At 26.4% G+C, this 23,040-nt stretch overlaps 2 protein-coding genes across 2 annotated transcripts in view; one reads left to right on the forward strand and one right to left on the reverse strand.

The window, feature by feature from the left end:
* Positions 1-1,534, reverse strand: part of LOC107439511 (Pif1 DNA helicase) — a gene marked incomplete in the record, with an annotated part of 21,205 nt that extends 19,671 nt beyond the window's left edge. Inside the window, 1 exon segment of the mRNA XM_043049236.2 lies at positions 851-1,534. Coding sequence (XP_042905170.1) covers positions 851-1,396 — 546 coding nt within the window.
* A 151-nt stretch (positions 1,535-1,685) lies between these two features.
* On the forward strand, positions 1,686-22,942 carry LOC107439512 (cysteine desulfurase). The gene is made up of 13 exons (XM_016052144.3): positions 1,686-1,981; positions 3,480-3,586; positions 8,837-8,953; positions 9,545-9,682; positions 10,913-11,011; positions 13,789-13,882; positions 14,620-14,754; positions 14,906-15,063; positions 17,264-17,369; positions 18,844-18,925; positions 19,937-20,020; positions 21,242-21,396; positions 22,584-22,942. The coding sequence occupies exons 1-12, from the start codon at positions 1,885-1,887 to the stop codon at positions 21,393-21,395; spliced, it is 1,371 nt and encodes a 456-aa protein (XP_015907630.1). The 5' UTR covers positions 1,686-1,884; the 3' UTR covers position 21,396; positions 22,584-22,942.
* Positions 22,943-23,040: the final 98 nt, after the last annotated feature.

Below are 23,040 nucleotides of genomic sequence, written 5' to 3' on the forward strand. Positions count from 1 at the left end.
AAACCCTTCCTGGGGGGGGGGGGAGAAAGACAGTTCGAAACTTTTCCAAGTTTCCCTAAGTTCAAATTCCAATTGTAGTATTCTAAAAAAATATTTCTACTTCTACAAACATTGTGTGTGCATTCTTATAGATATTAAATCATAATTTTTTTTTGTAAATAAATATAATTGATCAATTTATATTTATTCAATAAATTAATTTCTGGCAATTTTTTAAATAAAATATTATAAATTTAAGAATTGTTTCAGTTCACTTAATGTGGAACACATTAAAAGTGATACATTACTAAGTTGTGTTACTTAAAATAGGTCAATTGAAATTATTAAAAATGTGAGTGATTTTGTTTCCATTATTCGTCCGAAATGAATATTCTGTGTTGAGCAGTACTAAATACAAAATATTTGATGTTGCGTCTCAAATTCAGTAGCAGCAATTGTTGAGCAGAATCTTGTATCTATTTACAATTTAAAAACTTCTTGCAAAAATTTTTAGCAATTTTTGCTGTAACAGAACCCTATTTGCACAAATTCACAAAAACAGGACCCTGGTAGAAAGAATGTGACTTAACGCTTATTTTATATTCACAAATTATGAGTAGTTTTTTCACAATTTTACAAAAACAGGACCTTTCACAAAATGTCTGGACAGACCCCTGCAAAAGATTTCTCAACACAGTATCAAAATTTGAGGGATTAAATATATATTAGTAAAAGCTTGCATTGCAACATAGATAAAATAAAAATGATAAAAGCCTTTTTAGTTATGTTTTTTCCGAAAATGTCAGAACTCTTTCTTTACATTACAAATTAAGAACTATGAACATAAATAAATTTTTACAAATAAAAATACCCTGTTTGGTGTATTGTTTTCTTGTCCACAATTTTCATGTTTTCTTTTTGCAGCTTTAGGAGTCTGCGGCCAAGTAGATTGCTTAGTTGCTAATGCTGCAGCCTTGTTATTAAGAACATTCATGTCAATTGCAGTAAGAGGACTTATTTCTTGAAAGCTAGAAGGTTTCAAAGACTGAAGACGTTCTTTCACACTTGGAGCCTTAACAGTTTTATGTTTTTCAACTTTTGCCATTAAAGTTTTCAAAAATATTCCCAATTTTCCAGTAGGACAGTTGGAAATGAAAATTTGTAGTGGTGGGTCTTTTAAAGTTATTGTAGATTTACCCTCTTTAAAAAACTTAGTGTGTAATGTTACATCTTTAACATCGTAAGATGCGTTAATCTTTCCGCATTCCAATTTTAAAACTAAATCCCTAAATTCATTTCTTCCAAGATGAATAAAGCTTTTGGGATTCGCAATTGATTGCGTCATATTGCCTTTGCCGTCGAGATAGCATATTTTAATTGAACACAAAAGGGAAATGTCTTCTAGATTTTCTGACATAATCAATTGCAAAACATTAAAGTTAGCTTTATTTTTTAATAGTAACCATCAACTTCAAAGTAGTAAAAATTTTAGTCACCAGAATTAAAATTATAAAAATACGCAAAATTTTTAAAATTGCCGCTGGCGAAAACAAAAGAAAGTGTAACTGATTCTATTGGTTACAGTTAAGAAACAAAGCTCAAAAATCTCATTTTTATTATTTTAAATAGATTTCCATCGGTATTTAAAAGTAAACATATGGAAAAAAATTTCTTAATATTACGAAATCAGCATAGAAGAAAATTATTATATATATTTTTTGTTCGCAATATTTTAACTGTAACGTCTTGAAACCACAATATAAACAAATCCAAGTGTAGTGCTGCTGCCGCGAAATGTGTTAAAATTTATATAACACTGATTTTTTAGTAAAACTAAAAAGTATCACTCACTACCAAATTCGAATTATTGTTAAAAATAAGCATTTCTTCTTCAAAATTAGCTTAATGATGCAAGCTAATCGAGTTTTGAAATCTAGACTTCTGTGGAAGTCTTGTCCCAGTCAAATAAAATCATTTTGCTCTCTGGTTCAACCTATTAAAAGTAATCATATCCTTTCTATATTCCTTTTAAAGCTAAAAATTAATATATTATATGAATATTATTAATATACGAATATATATTATGAATCTTTATTAATAGCTGTGCATTTTAAAATCACTCATAAATTTTATCATTTAGTGCGATTTAAAAATTGAAGTGTTTAAATAAGACTAATAACTAATCTATATTTTTTAGCACAGTTTGTTCATGCATTAAAATTTATATTTTGAAGTATTATTTATTGTAGCTATATTTAAATTCAGTAAAAAAATTTAAATATAAGGAATTTTAACTTCTTTATGATCCCTGCATCCTGAAACACTAAAAGAATCATTTCATCTCTTAAACAAAACATATGTCAGTTAACGATTTCTTAAAAATGATAATCGTATTTACTTGGGGCAATTGAAACGTTTCAATTTACAAAAAAATTTAATATTGACAGTTGCTTCCATTGCTTAGCATTTATTATTATTTTAGTAAAATATATTTATATTTGATAATATTAAAATTGTCCTTTTCAATTATTCATTTCATAGGTTGCTTAGAGCAGTTGATTTTTGAAAAACAAACTGAAAATGATTGAATTTAAATCATTTGTTAAAAATTGCATTATCTGAAAACAAGATAAATTACTTAAAATTTGTGTTGTCAAAAAGAACTAGACTTGAAATTAACTGGATTATCATACAACTGAATATATTTTCAGGTTCTTAAAATGATAGAATATATCTTTTTAAAACATCAAACTTTTCAAAAATAAATTAGTACTGCTGTAAAGTTTTTGTTTTGAAATGTAGACTATTATGCAAATCGAATTAAGTCTGTTTATTATTAAAAATCTCAATTGACTTTATTAGAGTGAAGGCAATAATTCTTGTCCAGGGGTTTAGTCTTTTGACTGATCTTAATCTTTATTTAATTATTATTTAAGAAGTAAAAAACCAAGAAAAAGATTGTATTAAAAAAAATTTAAAAATAAATAATGCGTATAGTTTCCACTCAATTTTATATCGTATCCTTTGTAATTTGCTTAACTATTTTATTTAATAGTGTGCATAATTGAGGAAACTAGGTACTGCTGTTGTTATTAGTTGGATATTATTCACCTATTCCTCAAAAATTTTAGGTCTGGAAATTTGTACAATTTTCATCTCTTTTTCCTGTGAAAAACTCCTTAATTCAAATGCCAATCAAAGAAATTGATTCTACAGCTATATCCTAAATTGTATTTTTAATTTTTTTCTTTATAAACAAAACATTGGAAAAGAATTTTGACAAAAAAAGATATTAAGCTTATTATTATTATTGATTATTCTTTTTCTGCTAATGTGATGGTAGTTTTTAATGATAATATTTAAATTATTATTTTGTAAAATAGCTTTGTAATTTTTCATAGTTTCATTTGGATTTTTGCACATTTTGAAACATATTGAGACCTAAAGAAAAAATGTTTTATTTTAATTTGAAAAATTAAATTGATTTTTTTAAATTTTAGTTCAAGAAAGGCCTGCTTACCCTGAATATGCTAAAAAGAAACCTGACATACCTTCTTCATCAGAATTAAAACCTCTTTATTTAGATGTTCAAGCAACTACACCTGTTGTGAGTATAATTAGACTAGTGTTCTTTAAATAAATATCTGTTACATAGATAAATGAATATGTATGAGTTAATTTATTATTTCATTGTATGAATTAATTTATTATTTTATTGTATAAATATATTCTAATGTCTTAATATTGATAATTGTTTTAATCCAAGAAAGTCTTTAAAAAAAAATTTTTTTTTTTTTAGTATTAAAAATTGTTTTAATATAGTTGTATACATGTCATTAATTTTATCCAACTGATTCTGATAAAGATAATTATAAAATGTGTTACTTAAATATTTTGTATTTTTTTAAAGATGTTAAAACTTTAATTTAAATCTTGGTTAAATGGTTTAAGGACAAATATACTAATTTTATAATGTAGGTTGTTAAAGAAATTCATTTAATTTTACATTGGTAAATAATATTTCTGAAAACAATTGACTTTAATGATTAGAGATAATATGGTGGTGGTGGTACTTATTCCTCTTGGCCCAGAACAAGGGTAGACCAAGTCCAGGAGACCATTCACCGACAGAAAATCAAACACCATCTGCGGATCCTCCAAAATAAAAATTTTCTCCAGTCCCATACAGGTCAGCAAATCATCAAGTGAAGCCTGGTGAGCACTACAATTTAGGCATACAGGAAACATCTTTTGACCCTGAACAAATGTGAGTCCGCAGGTATGACCAGTGATTAGTCTTGTGATAGCTGTCTGTAGTTTCCTATCACCTTTTAGCTCCAGGGCAGCCCAAGGACTATTTTGTTGATACCATTCACGACTAGGTAGAATCCTCCAAGTCCTATTATTGTCGGCCTTTACTTTTGCATAGATTTCATTGTATGTTAGAAGGCCACTACTATCTATGGGATCATTGGAGCCCTCCTTGGCCAGTTCATCGGCCAGATCATTAAAGTGAAGGTTCACATGGGAGGGGATCCACTGAATATGTATATCATTGTGATAAGAGTAAGTCATCAAATTGTCGCTGATTTTTAGGCCAATTCTGTCACTGATGTTTTGCCAATTACTCAGGTATTGAACTGAGTTCTTACTATCCGTGAAAATCCAGATATTCTCTGTACTCTCAATGGAAATCATGTGTTCTAGAGCTGCGTTTATGGCGATTAGTTCTGATCTGAAAACTGAACAATGGGTTTGGGTTACGCCTTTTAATTTTTGCAACGTCATCTTGGTTTTTATGACAACACCACTACCAGTGTTGCCATTATCAGATTTGCTTCCATCCGTGAAAATATGTACTGCTTCATGCTGATTTTTCTTACTACTGGAGGCCAAAAGTTCCTCGTGAAAGAAAACCCTTGGAAGGTCTTTTAGTGGGTCTATATTTGGTTCTATCGAGCAGTGTTCTATGTCAGGGAACAGCAGATTCAATTTACCTGCCCTGCAAAAGGGACTGTCTCTTTTTAATCTCTGGACATCTGTCCAATTCATCAAGTAGGTAGAAGTACGATGTTGGTCTCCATAGCTGTATAGCTTGCTGTAATATTTTGCAGTGCTGGAAGTCCATCTCATAAACAATGGTTGGAGGTTAGCCTCTTATAGGACAATCTCATTAGGGCAGCTATTACGTAAGCCTGTAATGATCCATACAGCACTCAGCTATATCCTTTCAAGCANTTCTTTGCATTAGAAAAAACATCACTTTATTAAGTAAAATTAATTTAAAGCTATATTTCAATTTATTCTCATAATGTGTTAAACGTCACAAATAAAAAAATGCCAAAGTTTGCATAACTATGCCAAAACGTCTACGATAACGATATACATAACAACCCTACTACTTTTGCCTCCTCGAAAAGTAACACACAAATTACAACAAAACGTTTCCTATTCATAGCTGGTTAAAGTAGTTACCACCCACTGACTGAGTGGGGGAAGAATTTTTGCAAAAAGGCGCCGTAACGAGAGGAGAATTTTTTCACCTGACTAGCCGCAACTAAAAGGTTAATATTGATGATTGTTTTAATCCAAAAAAGTCTTTAAAAAAAATTTTTTTTTTTTTTTAAGTATTAAAAATTGTTCTAATATAGTTGTATACATGTCATTAATTTTATCTAACTGATTCTGATAAGGATAATTATAAAATGTGTTACTTAAATATTTTGTATTTTTTTTAAAGATGTTAAAACTTTAATTTAAATCTTGGTTAAATGGTTTAAGGAAAAATATACTAATTTTATACTATAGGCTGTTAAAGAAATTCATTTAATTTTACATTGGTAAATAATTTCTGAAAACAACTGACTTGAATGATTAGCGAGATATTAAGATAATATTTATCTGATATTCAGTATAAAGGTATTGAGCTCATTTGTCTTATAAATAATATTGAAACAAAATAATAATAATTAAAGAGATATAGTCATGTGCACATTCAAAGTCTAACTTGCATGATGGATGCACTTAATTTTTTGGTTAAGTTGATGTTAAAATTATTGGCTGACAAAACATTTTTCTTTTTATTCATTTATAAAATGTTTTCTATATAAAGAGCTATCAAATTTACATGAAAATGTTAGTAGAACTAATGAAAAAGGACTTGGTATGCTCCGTGCAGTGTAGACTAAAGCAGGGTTGGGTTTTTGCCGTCAAAAACTGGTTTTTGACATAGTGGTAAAAGCCGTCATAAACCTACTGTTTTCTTTAATTTATGGCATATAGCAGACAATATATTATTTTCACATGATTGCCTTTATAAATGAATGTTGTAAATGATTGCTATTGATTTTGCAACTATATACATGTATTTTTATAGAAGGATATACATTCATACAGAAATATTGTAATATACTTATTGAAAATAGTGATACTTTTATCATTATAGCTTGATTTGCAAAGCATTCAAAATTTTTGGGTTTTGACAGTTGGGTTTTTGACAGTTTTTGCCATTTTTGAGAGAGGGGTTTTTGACATGACAGTAAAAACCGTCATGTGTCAAAAACTTGCCAACCCTGGACTAAAGCAAAAGATATATAAAAGTATAGTGATGGCAGTGGTCGGAATACTTTTTTTTCATAGTTTTTAGAGTAGCGTGCTACTTTTTAGAAAAAAAATTAGTGTAGTAAGTACTGCAATAAAAAAAAAGTAATTTGTATCGATTTATAACAACTACTTTGAACCTTTGTTTAGAAAAGAAACACAGCTCTAATGCAACTATTTTTTAGAAATTGATGGGTACAAATCTTTCTAGGTCTGTCAATGGATGTTATGAAAATGACCCTGCAGCTAAGCGTTAACAGGAATAATGTATTTTAAATTGCAAGTAACTGATATTTAAATGAGCCATTACGAAAAATTGATAACTAATTATTTTGCTCTCATACACACTCGTAAAACGTTATTTAAAAGGAAGGGAACATATTTTTTTCAATCTACTTAATTTTTAAGAGGAAATAAAAGAGCATTGATAATTTAATTTCGCATTTCTTGAATAAAATATTCACTGTCGAAAAAAACATCAAAAGTTTAAGGTTAACTGAACAAATTGGAAAAAAAACCTAAACTCGCTCATGTAAACATTAGTAAATATATCTTTATTATTCCCTTAATTAATGCAAGCCAATTTCTTATTTGAAACCATTTTGAACATAGGTGTAAGTTAAGATCTTCAGTAAAGTTCAACTCTTTAAAGTAGGGAAGTAACTACTGCAATTTTAAAGTAGTTTGTAGTCACTACATTTAAAAAAAGTTGTTGTAGTTAACTGTATTTGTAACAAAGTAGTTGTAGTTGAAGTAAACTGCAAAAATGATGTAGATTTTCTGACCACTGAATAATAGATATACTATGGTTTCTATAAAGATAACCTTCCTCACTTAATCACCACTGAGAAAGATTCTTGTTTATAGATCTAAATCTGTAATATGTCAGTTTCTGTACTTTTATTTGTGCCTTATTCAAGTTGTCTTTTGCACAAAAGTATCAAGTAAAGATGTATGTACACTAATATGAAAAATGCAGGTATTTTCAAATATTATGTTTTGAATTTCAAAGGTGTCGATTTTTTTATGTTAAAGAATGAATTAACAAACGAAATGATTAGGTAATTAAATTCTTTTAAATTATGGCATAATTCCTTATTTGTAATTTTCATATTTTGAGGTATATCACTTCTTAATAATAACTATTATAGCATAACTATTATAGCTATATATAATGGAATTTATAGCATTTTTTCACTGTGTCTATGTATAAATTTTCTTTCTCAGATCAATACGATGCAAAGTAACAAAACAAAAAATAACGCAATTAACAAAGCATGTTACTTAAAAATAGATTTTTTCTTTTTCATTCAAATATGAACTTTTAATTCAGACAAATTATAGTAAAAAGAAAAGAACGAAATTAATAAATGAATATGATTTCTTTTTTCTCTGAAAAATTTTGTTTCAATTGCAAGTAATTAAAAATGTCAAACAATTTGTAGGTACCTCTGTTTAGAAAAATATCATTCAAAAAATTAAAGTAAGAAGAAGAAAACAGAAACCTCTTTAAATACAATATTTTTCAACATGTTGTAAAATTCACCATTTGTGCACACGAGGGAATACTAAATTCAGGAATTGACTAAGATTAGATTTTTTTTAACCTTATTTCCATAAAAAACATTTTAAAGGAATTTTTATGTAATATTATTGAAAACAGTTGTTAGTGAACCAAATAATTGACCTAATGTAAAATAGTTTATAGATATTCCGCTTTTCAACGAATCATTTTGTAGGATATTGTATTATTTGACATTTAATCTAAGTTGCTGTCTGTTGCAACTCTATGTTTACTTACTCTATATAGTTTGTGCTTCATTTTCTTAAATTATTAAAATTATCTATATTATTTATTCCACAGAGGAAATTCTAAATTTAATAATATTTTAAACCTTTTTTTTTTTCCCCCTTTAAGGCTAAGTTTGCATTACCACCTAAATTTGAACAAAAATAATCTTAAAATAAAGTTATTCAGAAATATGTTAAATTTGTTATTTATTTGGGTATTAAATACATTTTGAAAGTTAAAAAAAAAAACTAATTTAAATAAAAACTGTGACTTAAGGAACAGTAATATAAATTAAATTTTTATTTATCTATTTCATGAATGTTATTTATAATTTTATCATGAATTTAATAATATTACAAACCCATTTATTAATAGTAAGTTTTCTTTAGCTTATCAGTTAAACTGTTGTAAATTTTCATAACCTTATTACAATTCATATTTGTAATACTTGTTTCCCCCTCATAGGATCCCAGGGTTTTAGATTCAATGCTGCCATATTTTATATCAAATTATGGAAATCCTCATTCAAGAACTCATGCATTTGGCTGGGAAAGTGAAGCTGCTGTTGAGAAAGCCAGAAAAGTATGTTCAAATGATAGGAATAGTTAAATTTTTTCAACTTTCCAGTTTCTGTAAAAAATTAGTTATGCTTACAAAATAATTATTTCTTACAGTAATTATTAATGCAGTTTGCTTTTCTCAATTTTATTCCTTGTTAATATTATCAAAATCTTTAATAAAATAAATTTCATTCTTTAAATATTTGTGCTACATGCCAGATTTCTTTTTTCAACTTTTTTTTCTAAAAAGTACTTACACTAATAATTTGTAAATATATCAAACACTGATGAAGATTCATAATTTAATAATTTTACAGTTTATTGATTTTTTGTGTTAATTTAATCATGACAGAATAAACATTTTTATAAAAATATTTATTCTAATATTTTTCTGAAAATGCTTGTTCCATCAGGAGTGACATTCAAAACTTTAAAGGAAAAATAGTTAAGCAGCCTGACCTTGTGACTGTTCGATTTTGCTAATTTATGTGGTCTATTTTATAAGAAATGCATGGCTGTATTTTTTAATGTTTTTCCTGTCTAATTTTGAGTACTACTATTTCGAAAGATAAAATAAGGTTGCTTTGTATTAAAAGTCTTCTTCTATCTGCAGCAAGTAGCTGAATTAATTGGTGCTGATGATAAAGATGTAGTTTTTACAAGTGGAGCTACTGAATCAAATAATATGGCTGTGAAAGGTGTTGCTCATTTTTATCAAGAAAGGAAGAAACATATAATAACATCTCAAATAGTACGTCATTTGATTACTTTATTATTAAGAGGATATAATTTTAAACAAATAATTGATATGTTTCTGTTGTATTATGAATAATTTTCCAAACTTTATTTTCTTCTTACAAATTTCTTTAAATTTTTGGTTAAGGAGCGGAAACAAAGATGAATACATTTAAATTATCATTTCAGAAATAAAATATTTTTCTTTAGCTAGTTAATAATTGAAAAAGATTATAGGTAATAAAGCTTAAAATTAATAACCTTTCTGTTGAATTCTTCCTTTTTTCCTCCCTGCCCCTTTAAAATTTGCTCACAGAAAATGTTATGAAGTATCTTTAAATAAATATTTGCTAATAATAAAATCATGTTATTCTTAAGACTTTGAATCAAAGTTTAGCTTATTAATTAATTTTTCTATTTTTTTTTACATCAATTATTATTATTTATTTATTTATTTTTTTGTTGAAAATTTTTTGAATGGGTATAGTGTTTTCTACCCTTAACGTAATGGAATTTCTGTTATTTAACTGCAATCATTAATTAATGATCCTCGTACATGTTATAATTTTCTCTCTTAATTTCTCAATAACTGATTCGACTAATTCGTTAATAGTAGATAAACTAACTTTTCTTTGAAATTTTTGCATAATAAGTTTGTTTGAATATTTCTTCTATTTCTGTAACTGGTAGTTTTATTTATATGTATATAAATAATATTATAATTTATAAATTTAAATAATATTATTATTTATAGTGCTAATTAATAATAATATTATTATTAATTAGCACTTCGATGGGAAAAAAAATGTTTTGTAAACAGTTCCCCGATGCTTACATGCATTCTAAGGTTAATTTTCTTAAACTTATTAAAATATCATTTTATAACTTTTTCTGGTAAATTCTTAAATTGTTGCAGCATTAGAATTTAAAGGTAAAAATATGGTGATTCTAAGTTTTTATTAGTACCAAATTACCAACATAAGCAAATTATTTGTCACATTGTTTTTTCATATTTAATTGTTCATATGCAACCAGCTGGTTATAGTAAGTACACATAGTAATGCATGTTTAGAGGAAATTATTTCAATTACATTAAATGCTATTACAAAAATAAAATTATGGGATTGGTTAGAAACTGAGTTCATAAAATTAAACAAAGTTATGTAAATAGATTAGAATTAGATTAACAAACTTTTCTGTAAAATTTTTGCTTAATAAGTTTGTTTGAATATCCTTTCTATTTCAGGAACATAAATGTGTTTTAGATTCTTGCAGAGTATTAGAGACTGAAGGATTTGATGTTACTTATTTACCTGTTCGGGAAAATGGCATTATAGACCTAAAAGTAAAGTATTTTCTGGTCATTCTGACAACCTTATGTAGATAATTTATTACTGTGTAATGTCATAAACAATGCTTCTCATTAGGAATTAAAAAGTTTATTTATTGAGTTCATCAACATTTTTATGTATCACTCATTGTTATATGATCTTATCTTAATAATTATTTTATTATAAGTTCGGATTTTGATGACATTCACTGTTCATGACTCTTTTGAGGATTTTTTTTTATTATTTTCTTCAATATTTTATGATATTTTCTTTTTACATTTTAGATAAATTATTAATTCCTCTATGAAATTTTTCTTTTATTACATTGTAGCTTTGTTTATATATATTTTTATTTTAAATTCATCCTTTGACCTTTTTAAGGTCTCATTTTTTGTTTATTTTAAGAGCATTACAAGAGGCTTTTTTTTTTCATTCATATACCTATCGTTTATATCAAGGATATGTAGGCACCTCAATTATCATAGCACAGTACTATTGGTGGTTGATACTCTGATCATTTATTTTGAAATTTATCAATTATGAATCTCTTTTATCTGTTGATGCTGAGTATATTTTTATAATTGGTTATAAAACTAAACTATAAGCTCCCCAAAAAACTGTTCTTACATAAATTGCATGTAAATATGTGCTGTATCTCAGGAATGAGCAAAAAAGCAGAAAAAATTTTTTTTTGGGGGGGGGGACTCAAGAATTCGAGTTTTATGGATAGCAGGAAGTCGTGGCTGAAGTAGTTTCATTTCCTTATTCAGCCCATGTGGTAATTCTGACAATTCAAGCAGCAGAAGGTTACCTGACCGTTTGAATTCTCCAGTCAATCTCCTCTCGAATAAACCAGCAGAAAAGAGCAACTGCATGGTTAAAGCAAATTTTTAAAAAAAACACGAACTTATCTGAGTTATTGGCAGTATTTACGCTGGGATAACTTAAACAATATCGATTACACAAAAATTACTTTAAAATAAATGGTAGATGATTTCAGAAATACTAATTAATAAATACTGGGTCTGACANGAGGTTTTTAAAAAAAAAAAAAAAAAAAAAGCTAAAAATAGTATATAATTTGTTTAACTATTCATTTAATCAGTTGTCTGCATTCAACAAATAAGTTAAAAATAATTTGAATGAATTTTATATTGTTTTGCTTAAATGTAGAATTCAATAAATTTTTGAAATTTTAATGTGTCTAAAATTTGGACTTTAAAATTCTTTGAATTAATTTTGAAAAAAAATTTCTTCTTTTTTTTATTTACTTTATGACATTCAATATCAGTTTAGAAAGGCTAATATAATATTTCACTATCAGTGCTTTCACTGTGGCCCTATTAGAAAATCATTACTCTCTTGAAAGTTGGTATTTTTGAATTTTTTAAATATGTTTTGTCCCTATAAAACCAATATGTTATACCAATAATAAATTATATTGATGATGTTTTGAAAAGTTTGCTTATTCTATAGCTTAATAAACATTCGCATAAAATGATTGCCCATTTGTTTTCTAATTAAGACTTAATATTAATCTTTCATTGAATAATTTGCAGAATTTTTTAATGTTGCAGGGAAAATATATTTTAAATGAAGTAATATTGATACTTTTTTGTAAAAGTTTTGATGGAACTAAATTTTATCACAAAATACAGGGTTTTTCAAAAACAAAAGGACCGAATTTAATTTGTTTTTAATGAAATATAAATTTGACATAAGCATTCTACATATTAAAAAAAAAGGAAGTTTCAAAGTTTTTTTTCTTTCTTTAACACAGGTATAAATGTGTGCCCTTTTTTCTTCACAAACATCTCAATGATAGCCATTATACATAACAATTGCATTCAAGTGGAAGTTTAAGCAACCACTGTGATTCTCTATAAATTGTATCTCAACAGGCTATAAATTGAAGGAATCAAGAAGTTTCCAAGTTTTATTTTCAACCATTTGGGCAACCATAGATGTGTAAAATGCTTCCAATGCAGTGGCTGTGCAAACGTAATAACTATCACTTTGATTCATATTTTTTATGCAGCGAAGGGCGACTCAATGAACATTTGCAATCTATGTGAAAAACTTCGAAACTTCCTTTTTTTTTAAAAAAAAAACTGTATTTAGGCTATTTTTGCCTAATTTATACTTCATTAAATACTATTTATTATGGCTTATCTTGTGATATCATGAGAGAAGTCTGAGTTGCTTGACCCCTCAGATGCAGCATATAAGCTCGAAGCATAATGGCGGAATTAACAGCCACAAGCATTTTCTTTTTAAAAAAATTGTTCAACATTAATTAAGAACCAAAAAAAATCCAATTAAAATGCTAGTGCAAAACTTAAATCATAAATCAGAAGTCTTGATGAAAAAGGTTCAGTAAAACCAAATGCTCAATTCTCCTTCAGAGTCCTCTCCTCTACCCTCGAAGAGACAGATCTGGAGACCCGCCGATCTGGACCAGATCAGTTTTTTTCAATGTGTTACAATATTTTTAAGTCCCTCTGTATTATAAATTAAATGAGACTTAGGCATAAATGGGTGAATGTATGTGTTTGAAAAAATATATTTCTATTTGAAAATTGTAAAAATTTATATTGATTATCAAAATGAATTTAAAAGTATTTGATTTGTATATTGAAACTGTATAAACTGTACAATCTAATGTTTTATATAATGAATTAAGCCAAACATATTTGTTTTCAATATTTATAAGTTTATGTAATAAACTTGATTTTTAATTAATAATAACTGTTTACTCCTAAACTTTGAAGTTTTTTTTGTTTGTTTGTAGGAATTAGAGGATGCTATTCGTCCTGACACTTCATTAGTTTCTATTATGATGGTTAATAATGAAATTGGAGTTCTACAGCCTGTTAAAGAAATTGGTGTGTCAAACAATCCTTTTAATTTCTAATTAATTTTATTTTTTCTTTTGTATGTAGAATCTCAATTTACCAACACCTGAACTGAAGTCAAAAAATTGATTTGGCCATGCATACCATCTGATACATTTTTGTCTGTGCACATTCAATTATGAGTAAAATTATTTTTAGTATAAATCTACTAAAAAAATAAAATTGTTCAATAATCTGTTGTTAAATCATGTTTTATGTTTGACAGAAATAGTTCTTTATAACTATAAGGTAATGCAGAAAAACTGTGTTTAAAACTCTCGCAAAATGAGTCTCTATCAATTATCAGAATAACATTAGGTCTCGAAATCAGTCACATCATACTTTTTGTATTCAAACAATTTTTTAATCATGTAATGTAATTCAAGAAATATTCACTCGCCATTTTTTGTTAATTATGGCAATTATAAAATTGATTAAACTATTTCTTGCAAAAATTGATTCTACAATTCGCAAACAACCATCTTACGCATATTTTGTGGAAAGTTAGAAAATGCACAAGGTATATGAGTTGTCATATAATTCAATAATCAGTGTTAGACAATATCAGCTAAAATATATATATATATTTATATCTTTTTTAGTAAAATATCTGTAAAAATAATTCTTTGATATATGTTTTTCAAGCTTGAACTTACTTTAAATGAGTTTCCTCGTTTAAAGTAAAATATTTATATGATTGTAAATATAACATTCTATTGTTTTTTAAGGTGCATTATGCAGGTCAAAGAAAATATTCTTTCACACTGATGCAGCTCAGGCAGTTGGAAAAATACCTGTCAATGTTAATGAAATGAATATTGATTTAATGTCTATCAGTGGACATAAAATCTACGGACCAAAAGGTGAATCATGGTATTCATATGTTTGTTTTGATACAATAAATTGTATTTAAAAATATTTTCATTTTAATGATGGTTTCTATGGCATAAAAAATAGTTTTAGACTTGTACTTCAAGTTTCCTAAATAAAAATTAATCAACTAATGCATATTAGGTATCGGAGCATTGTATGTAAGGCGCAGACCACGTGTTCGAGTCCAGCCTCTTCAAAGTGGAGGTGGTCAAGAAAGAGGCATGCGAAGTGGAACAGTACCTACCCCATTAGCTGTTGGACTTGGTGCTGCTTGTGAAATAGCAGGAAGGGAAATGGAGGTTTAAAAAGTTCATTGTTATGCATTTAGATTCATTTTAAATTGCTCAGAAGCTACTTGAACATTTTCCTGTTCACGTAGTCTTATTTAATAAATTACTTTTAATAAAAGTTTTAGGTTTTCGAAGTATTGAGACTAAATTGAAAGCATTAGATTATAATTAGCAGATGAAGAATTATTGATTTATTTATTATTTTAAACTGAGAAACATCATTCTTGGATAACTAAAAATTTTGTAACTTATTCCGTTATCAAATTTGATTTTAATGACAAATTTCAGCTATGATGAGCATTATAGTTATAATAAATTTTTCTGACAAAACTTATTGGTTAAAAAAAAAGCCATAAATAAAAAATAGCTTATTTTGTTGCAAACTGTATATTAAGTAATCTGGATTATTTAATTTATTAAGGTTTGATTCTCCACCTTAAACCTCGCTGCACTTTCGCCAAATAAGTCTTAGTGATTGAAATACACTCCCGCCAATATCAAAGCTTGAAAAGTCCACCTATGGTTAGAGAGTATGCTATAGAAGTCTTGTAATTAAGACTTCTATAGCATCCTCTTTCTTAATCCTCTTTTCTTAAATATGCTTATACAAAATAACTGCAACTAACGTCATTGTGAGGAATACAAGTACTTGAAACAAAGAAAAATTCATTCATTTTTGAACTGTTTGAAATTGATAAATTTAAATGTCTTATAAATTGCCATAGTAACATACTGTAGAGCTCAAAAGTTAGATTTTAAATTTGTTGCATTTACATGTGGGATCTTTATTGCTTGCATTTGTAATTGCGAAAACTCTTATTAAACAACTTACAACTCATTTCAAAGTTCAACCTTCTCCCCTTTCTAAACTACACCTCAATATTAATCTATGTAGAAATGATGCTAGATATTAATCTTTTAAAAAGACTTTGAAAATTTTGTAGAAAATATATATATATATGCAGTAGAATCCTGATTATCTGAAATGTTTGGAATCAGGGGTATGCTAGGAAACCAAAATTGTGGAATAATGGGAGTAGCTTTTTAATTAGTTTTATTTGGTGTATACATTATTATATGAGTAAAATTATTACAAGTTAATAGTGACTGTAATAAAGTTTTTTTACAATTAAAAGAAAAGTTTACTCCTGTTTCATTTTTCTGTTTTATATAAGGAAGTAATAGTAAGGAAAAAAACATTCATAAATATTTGTTTTCTATTTCTTTTTCTTTTTTATTTATTTTTTTTATTGCATTTTGATTCTAAATAGTTTTTTGCAATAATAATTCTTCAGCATCAGGTTTTTAGAAATGTTTACTCTTGTTTCATTTTTCTCTTTTATATAAGAAAATAATAGCAAAGGAAAAAAAAACATTCGTAAATATTGTTTTATAGTTCTGTTTTTTTATTGCATTTAGATTCTAGATAGTTTTCTACAATAATAATTATGTAGCATCAGGTTTTTTTTTCTATTTTTTAAATTGTTTAGTGCATGTCTTCCACATCTGTGTGAGCTATACTACTGCTACTATCATTTTATGTTCATCGCTAGCTGAATATTCAGACTATGATGTTGTTTTAATCAATCTAAACAAACTCATCAGAAGCAGTATTTTTTGTACTTTATCAATACAACTGAAGAAAAGCTAAAATCAAGAGCATACTAAATATCACCATGTGAAAAGTACTACAGGAAATTACAACAGTTGAAACTGCTCCCGCACCTGCTGCATGAAAATGTCTCCGTGACGAAGCAACAATGTATGTCAGTGCATTCACTTCAATTTCTTTTTAACATTTTTCCTTTTTGATAGTTAGGTTGCTATCTTGTATTACTTTTCATTAGGCGATATTTAGTATGTTCTTTTGTGTGAATGGTTTTACCCTTTCTCCAGCGGTGTTGATTCTTTTCGTTCTCTTATGAGATAACTTATTTTATTTCATCTTAAAATATTTTTATGTGTTAATGGTTATATAACACATAAAATGTGTTAATGTTTTTAGGTTTTTTCCCTCTGAATTGATTCTTTTAATTCTCTGAGGAGAGTTAAAAGGATATTATTTTATTTCATTTTAAAATATTTTTCTTAAAATATAAATATATATATATATGTTTCATGATTTATATACGAAATTATATTAATTTATAATTATAGGTATTGTGGACACTAAATGTATTCTTATAACTACAAATTAGTTTCATTTCAGTATGATCGAAAAAGAACTGACAAGCTTTCAAAGAGGTTAATTGATGGTATTATGAATGCTGTGCCTAATGTTGTTCGGAATGGAGATTCTGTACAAAACTACCCAGGTATACTGAATTATTTCTTTATTATTATCAGTTATTTGTATTTTTATCATTTTTAGTATGTTGAAATTAGAACAAGAAAATGTTCAGTCCAGGGCCTAAATATCTTTCTCTTATTTAGTTCCAACTAGCTCACTGTTGTTCAAAACTTTGCTATTTCCCAAACAAAATTAACAGCTTGCTTCTGAACTTCTGAGAAATTTAAAGTCTTCTATATTTATTTATTTTTCAATAAAATTACGATAACTCCAAAGAAGATGTATTGTTATTTTGCTTAAAAATGTTTTAAACTAAAGACATTTAATATATTAAAAGCTGAATTTATTTTAACTAGTTATTTGTAGCTTATATAAGTTTATAAATTTTATAATTTTAGATTTTATGTGTGGTCTGACATTCACATTAAAACAATATTATTGATGAGAAAATATTTCATGTAAAAATAAACAATAAAGATTAATACATTAATTTAATTCCTGTTTAAATTCAAATTGCAGGTAGCTTAAATAATTTTAAGAAATTCTCAAATTTTTTTGTTTTTTCTCTGCCTATTGAAGAAGATATTTTCTCATAGTAATTCTGTACATCCTTTTTATGTGTTTGTTTTTTCATTGTCATAATGTTGAGATTTTATTCTAAAATTTTTTACCTGCTTTAAACAAGATAATATTGTATGCCACCTTGTTAGCTTTAAATATTATCTTTGCTCTCTTTAATTTTTTTTCCTTTATTTATTTATGTAAATTATATGGCTTTATTTATTGAAAAATATAAACTTATTTCTACACTCACTGAAATGGAACTCGAGATCCATAAGTGTTTCATTCACTTAATTTCTCCGTGTTTGTTTCTTGCCTATGTTTATTATATTAATGAATTGCTTTTTTTAATTGATAAAAGGTAAAGAAGTTTGTGTTTTTTAAACTACATTTTACTTCATTTGAAAAAATTTCTGATAGTTTTTTTTATCTCATTATTTGTAATTGTAAAGATTTCCTTGATTTCAATTTTTAAATGTTGACAGCTATGCGCTATAGTTTTCCCACTACCTTTGAATTTTCTGAATGGTTCAAGATGATCTGAAATCTCCAAAATCTAATTCAATTCATCTGATTATTATTATTATTTTTTATTTATTTATCTTAGATATTTTATTCTTTCGAGAAAGACTTGTTCTTATTTTTATGGCTACAAGGTTTATATTTAAAGTGTTTGTAATTTAAATGACAAGTATTAACAAAATGTTTAAACAATTTTACGTTTTACAATAATAGCTTTGTAATAATAGTTATTTTTATAACTATATCAGCAATAATTAGTTTTATTTCTTTAATTGTAAAAGCGTGTGTTTATTTATTATAGAATGAATTTTATAATGCAGTATGTTGCATTCGATGCTACCTAAATGTTTCATTTCTTATTAAAAACTTTTTTGAATGTGAATTTAAAAACTTAACTATTTTTTAAAATTTTCTAGGCTGTGTAAATCTTTCATTTGCATACATTGAAGGGGAAAGTCTATTGATGGCATTAAAAGATGTTGCTTTATCTTCTGGCAGGTAAAAAGGCATCTTATTCAGAATTCTCATGAAATATTATATATATCTAATATAATTAGAATGAATAATCATCCATATTCTTGATTTGAAAAAGAACTTTGTAAATAAATTTTACCATGATTTTTAAACTATGTGGAATTGTGGTAGTGTAATGTACTCATGCACCAATCTTGTCTTGAGATTATTATTAAAAATGAATCCCAGATTATCCTCAATTGCCAATTACTTTCACTCTATTCCAACTTCAACCACAAAATCAACTTAAACCAAAATAGTTGAAACACCATAGTAAAAAGTTGGAGAACTTCTTCTCGCCAATTTGGAGTAAAATACAATGAGAGCTTACTCTTACGTGTGATTAAAAACAACTGTTTTAAATGTGATATTTATTGGCATTTTATTTGAAGTCTTTTATTATTTTTTTTTTTAATTTAACATTCTTAAAAGCCCTTTTCTTATACAGTATTTACAATTGTTTTACTCTTACTTTATTGAAAATATTGTTTGGTGTAAAATTTTAAATTCTCTGCTGAAAATGGTTAAATAGACCACAGTGCTATTATGTTTGACATTTTTCTTACATTGTTTTATTCATTAAAATATGCTACTAATTTTAAAGAAGTTTTAAAAGTCAAATCATTATTTCAGTTTAGCGCTTGTTTATGTTATGATTTAACTCTTGAAAATGCCAAAAACATGTTGTATTCTTCATAATATCACTAATTGACTAAGGTTCACAATTCAATGGTTCAAGGTTAATTAATATAGCATATTACCAACACTTAAGATATTAATTTAAAGATTTACACATTTGTTTCTTTCTAAACTGACCTCATAATTATGAATCAGATGAACTGAAGAAAGCGTGTGATGTTTTTTTTTTTTTTTTTTTTTTTTTTTTTTTTTTTCATAAAGTGAAATTTTCTTTTATGTTGAAAATTATTTTAAAATTTATGTGTTTATTACTGATGCTTTCTTGCAGTTGCAATATATTTGTTTATATCTTTTTAGTGCTTGTACTTCATCTTCTTTAGAACCATCTTATGTGTTAAGAGCTATTGGTAGTGATGAAGATTTAGCTCACTCGTCAATTAGGTTAGTACGAATGTTTACTTTTCTTGAATTTCTTTTTCTAGTGACACTGACAATCTTACTATTCTGTATGTATACAGATAATGTTAAATATTACAGTAAAGGCAGGATTTTTATCTTTGATCCAATTTTTTTTAAATATATTATCAACAATTTATTTCATTTTTGTTAATTCTATTTTGTCTATTTTTTAAACAATCTAAGTATTGTAATATAGTACTATTAAATGTATTGAAGTATTATTAATTATTAGTATTATTATTATTTTTTATTAAATCTGTAAAATATTCAATAAAAAGTTGATGTTAACTTCTAAAAAATCAATAGATATGTCATATTATTTTACATATTTTTCAAGTTGTATAAATTTTAGAATTAAGTCACAACATATTTTTTGTGAATTAATATTCATTTGCTTTACATATGAATATTAATTCACAAAAAATATGTTTCTCTTTTACTTGTAATGCCCACTGTGTGCTAAGTCTTTATATTTCTTTATTTCCAAAAAAAAAAAAGAAAATCTTTTTTATCTCCTGCAAAATTTGTTATTTATTAATGTTTATTAAGAAAAAATGTGAGCAATCTATCTTGTTTTTGCACATAGTGTTACAATTACAAGATTATGTATTTGAAAAAAATTGATGCATTTCTTATAGTGGTTCCTTTTACCTTGTATGCTTGTAAATTAGCTTGTGAGAGTTAATTTATGCTTTGTAATATGTTTAATCTGTTTTTATATGCTTAATGTTTTGTAATAGTTAAAGGAATTTAAAACTGCATGGCATAAGTATAACATACTTGTAACGAAAAATAATTATTTAAAAAATATATCAGCTCTCAACATTCTCTGTTGTAGGAAATACCAAACTAGGGATTGCAATATGCATTCTTTAACATCAGAAATTGATTACAAGACACTTTTAGCAATCAAATTTTTTTATTATAGATTAGCACACAGTTAATTACTAAATATTTCTTTTTTTAATAAATTAGTGTGTGGTTGCTCCCTGGCAGATAATGAAAATTAAACATAACTATTGTGAAAAAAGTAGTATTAATTTTTTATTCTTACCTTTTACTCTTTGCAAATGCTACCTTTAAAGCAAAAATTATTTTGAACATGTTTTCTGCATTCGAAGAAATAAAGTTTGTTTGTAGGCAAAAGTTCTACTAAGTTTATTAAATGTATTAATTTGCTGTTTTCTAACACTTTCTTTGTAGATTTGGAATTGGTAGATTTACTACAGAAGAAGAAGTGGATTACACTGTAGAAAAATGTATTTACCATGCAACAAGACTGAGAGAAATGAGTCCTTTATGGGAGATGGTCCAAAATGGCATTGATATAAAATCAATTCAATGGTCTCAGCATTAAAGTGAGTTTGAAATAGTATCAATTATAATTTTGTCTTATCTATTTATTTATTTTTATCCAAAGGGTTGTTTCTAGTGTCTCATAAAAAAAAAATAGCAGAGCAGACTTATATTATTCTTCTATCCCTATTTATCTGCAATTAAAAAAAACAAGAAAAAAACAAAAATCTCATTCTTCTATGGATATCAATTGTCAAATCTTTGAAATAACAATATTTAGATAAAGGCAAGATGGTTAGAAATCTTTTTAACAAGCTTTTGATGAGCTAATATAATATAAATGTATTTTTTCACAAGAAAGTAGTCTGTTGTTGAATAATATCCACACAAAAAAGCGCTTAAGATAGAAGTTTTATAAGTCCTTGTTCAGTTCAAAGATTATTTCTTACACCATTCAATGGACAACACTTCTGATATCGAGGTTTTCTCGAGGATCATAAATAGAAGTGTCCCTTATTTGGAGGCTAAATAGAAAAAAAAATTTTATTAGAAACTCAGGTTGCAACATGATATAAATAAATGACCTGCAATTAAGTGAGGTAAAAATTTCTAATTAAAACAGTTTAATATTTTAAAATATGTCTGAATAATACATTAATAAACATTAAAACAACACAAACAACACAACATTAAAACAACTGAAATAAACATTAGAGTACTATGCTTAAAACACTGTACTTGCCTTTTAATATACAGAATATGTATGTAACATAAAAAGCTTTAAAAAAAATTCTTGCTATTTTTTTGTATAAATTATCTTTCTTAATTTATTATTCGAAACGAATCGGATTGTCACAATTATAATTTACATCCAGCATTTTAGTTTTAAATTGAGATCAAAGCATGCGAGAATTAACATTTTAAGTTTTTCCTTTATCCAAACATGAGAACCAGAGAAATTCTTCAACCCATTTTTTTTAACCAATTATAAGAAATTTTTGCATGTGACTTAGAAAATCACCAGGAAAAATTTGTAAGATTTTCCCTAACATTTATAATGATACCCTATTAATGTTATGTGATTTAGCTTCTTTCTCTCCATACTATTATTACAAAATAAAAACTTTTGTTTTTTCCCCTGCATGCCTGTTTTTTTTCCCCTTGCTGTGCCAGATTGCCAACATATGTATACATGATGCTTATTAATTTTATCCTATATGGTTCTCTTATTTATATCTTTTATTTTCAGGCTGAATCACTTTTTCATTAATAAAGGAACATGGTGGAGTTTGACTGTGATAAAGTTTCGTTTACCAATGAGTCAGCCTTTGCTTGTCAAATGCCTCTTTTTGTATATAGTAAATCAGATTTTTTAATTTGATTATTTGAAAAGTTTTTAGAATTGTTTATTACAATTAATGTAATATATTTTTTTATCAGGTTCATTACCTGCTTGAAATATCCAGGAAAGATAAGAAATTTTAATATCACTAAACTGTTTCTTTTCAAAGTAACTCTTATTGCTTTTTTTAGTTGACTGAAACATTTGTATTTTGTTAATGTTACATTTCTTTTTTGTTAAAAAAAATAAATATTAAACAAGTTGTCTTTTTCTCTTCAATTTTATTGATATATTAGTACATTATACTATTTTTAAAACTTAATATAATATCTTGTTGAAACATCAGTTTATTATATCAATCCTA

Source organism: Parasteatoda tepidariorum, chromosome 2 (genome assembly GCF_043381705.1).
Source record: "Parasteatoda tepidariorum isolate YZ-2023 chromosome 2, CAS_Ptep_4.0, whole genome shotgun sequence".
Classification (NCBI taxonomy): domain Eukaryota; kingdom Metazoa; phylum Arthropoda; class Arachnida; order Araneae; family Theridiidae; genus Parasteatoda; species Parasteatoda tepidariorum.

What these genes read in the sequence shown, in the direction of transcription:
- LOC107439512 (XM_016052144.3), top strand. Translation starts at nt 1,885, where the DNA reads ATGATGCAAGCTAATCGAGTTTTGAAATCTAGACTTCTGTGGAAGTCT. An exon ending in TTCTGTACAAAACTACCCAG is followed by an intron (nt 17,370 to 18,843) that starts GTATACTGAATT and finishes AAAATTTTCTAG; the next exon opens with GCTGTGTAAATCTTTCATTT. An exon ending in TTAGCTCACTCGTCAATTAG is followed by an intron (nt 20,021 to 21,241) that starts GTTAGTACGAAT and finishes CTTTCTTTGTAG; the next exon opens with ATTTGGAATTGGTAGATTTA.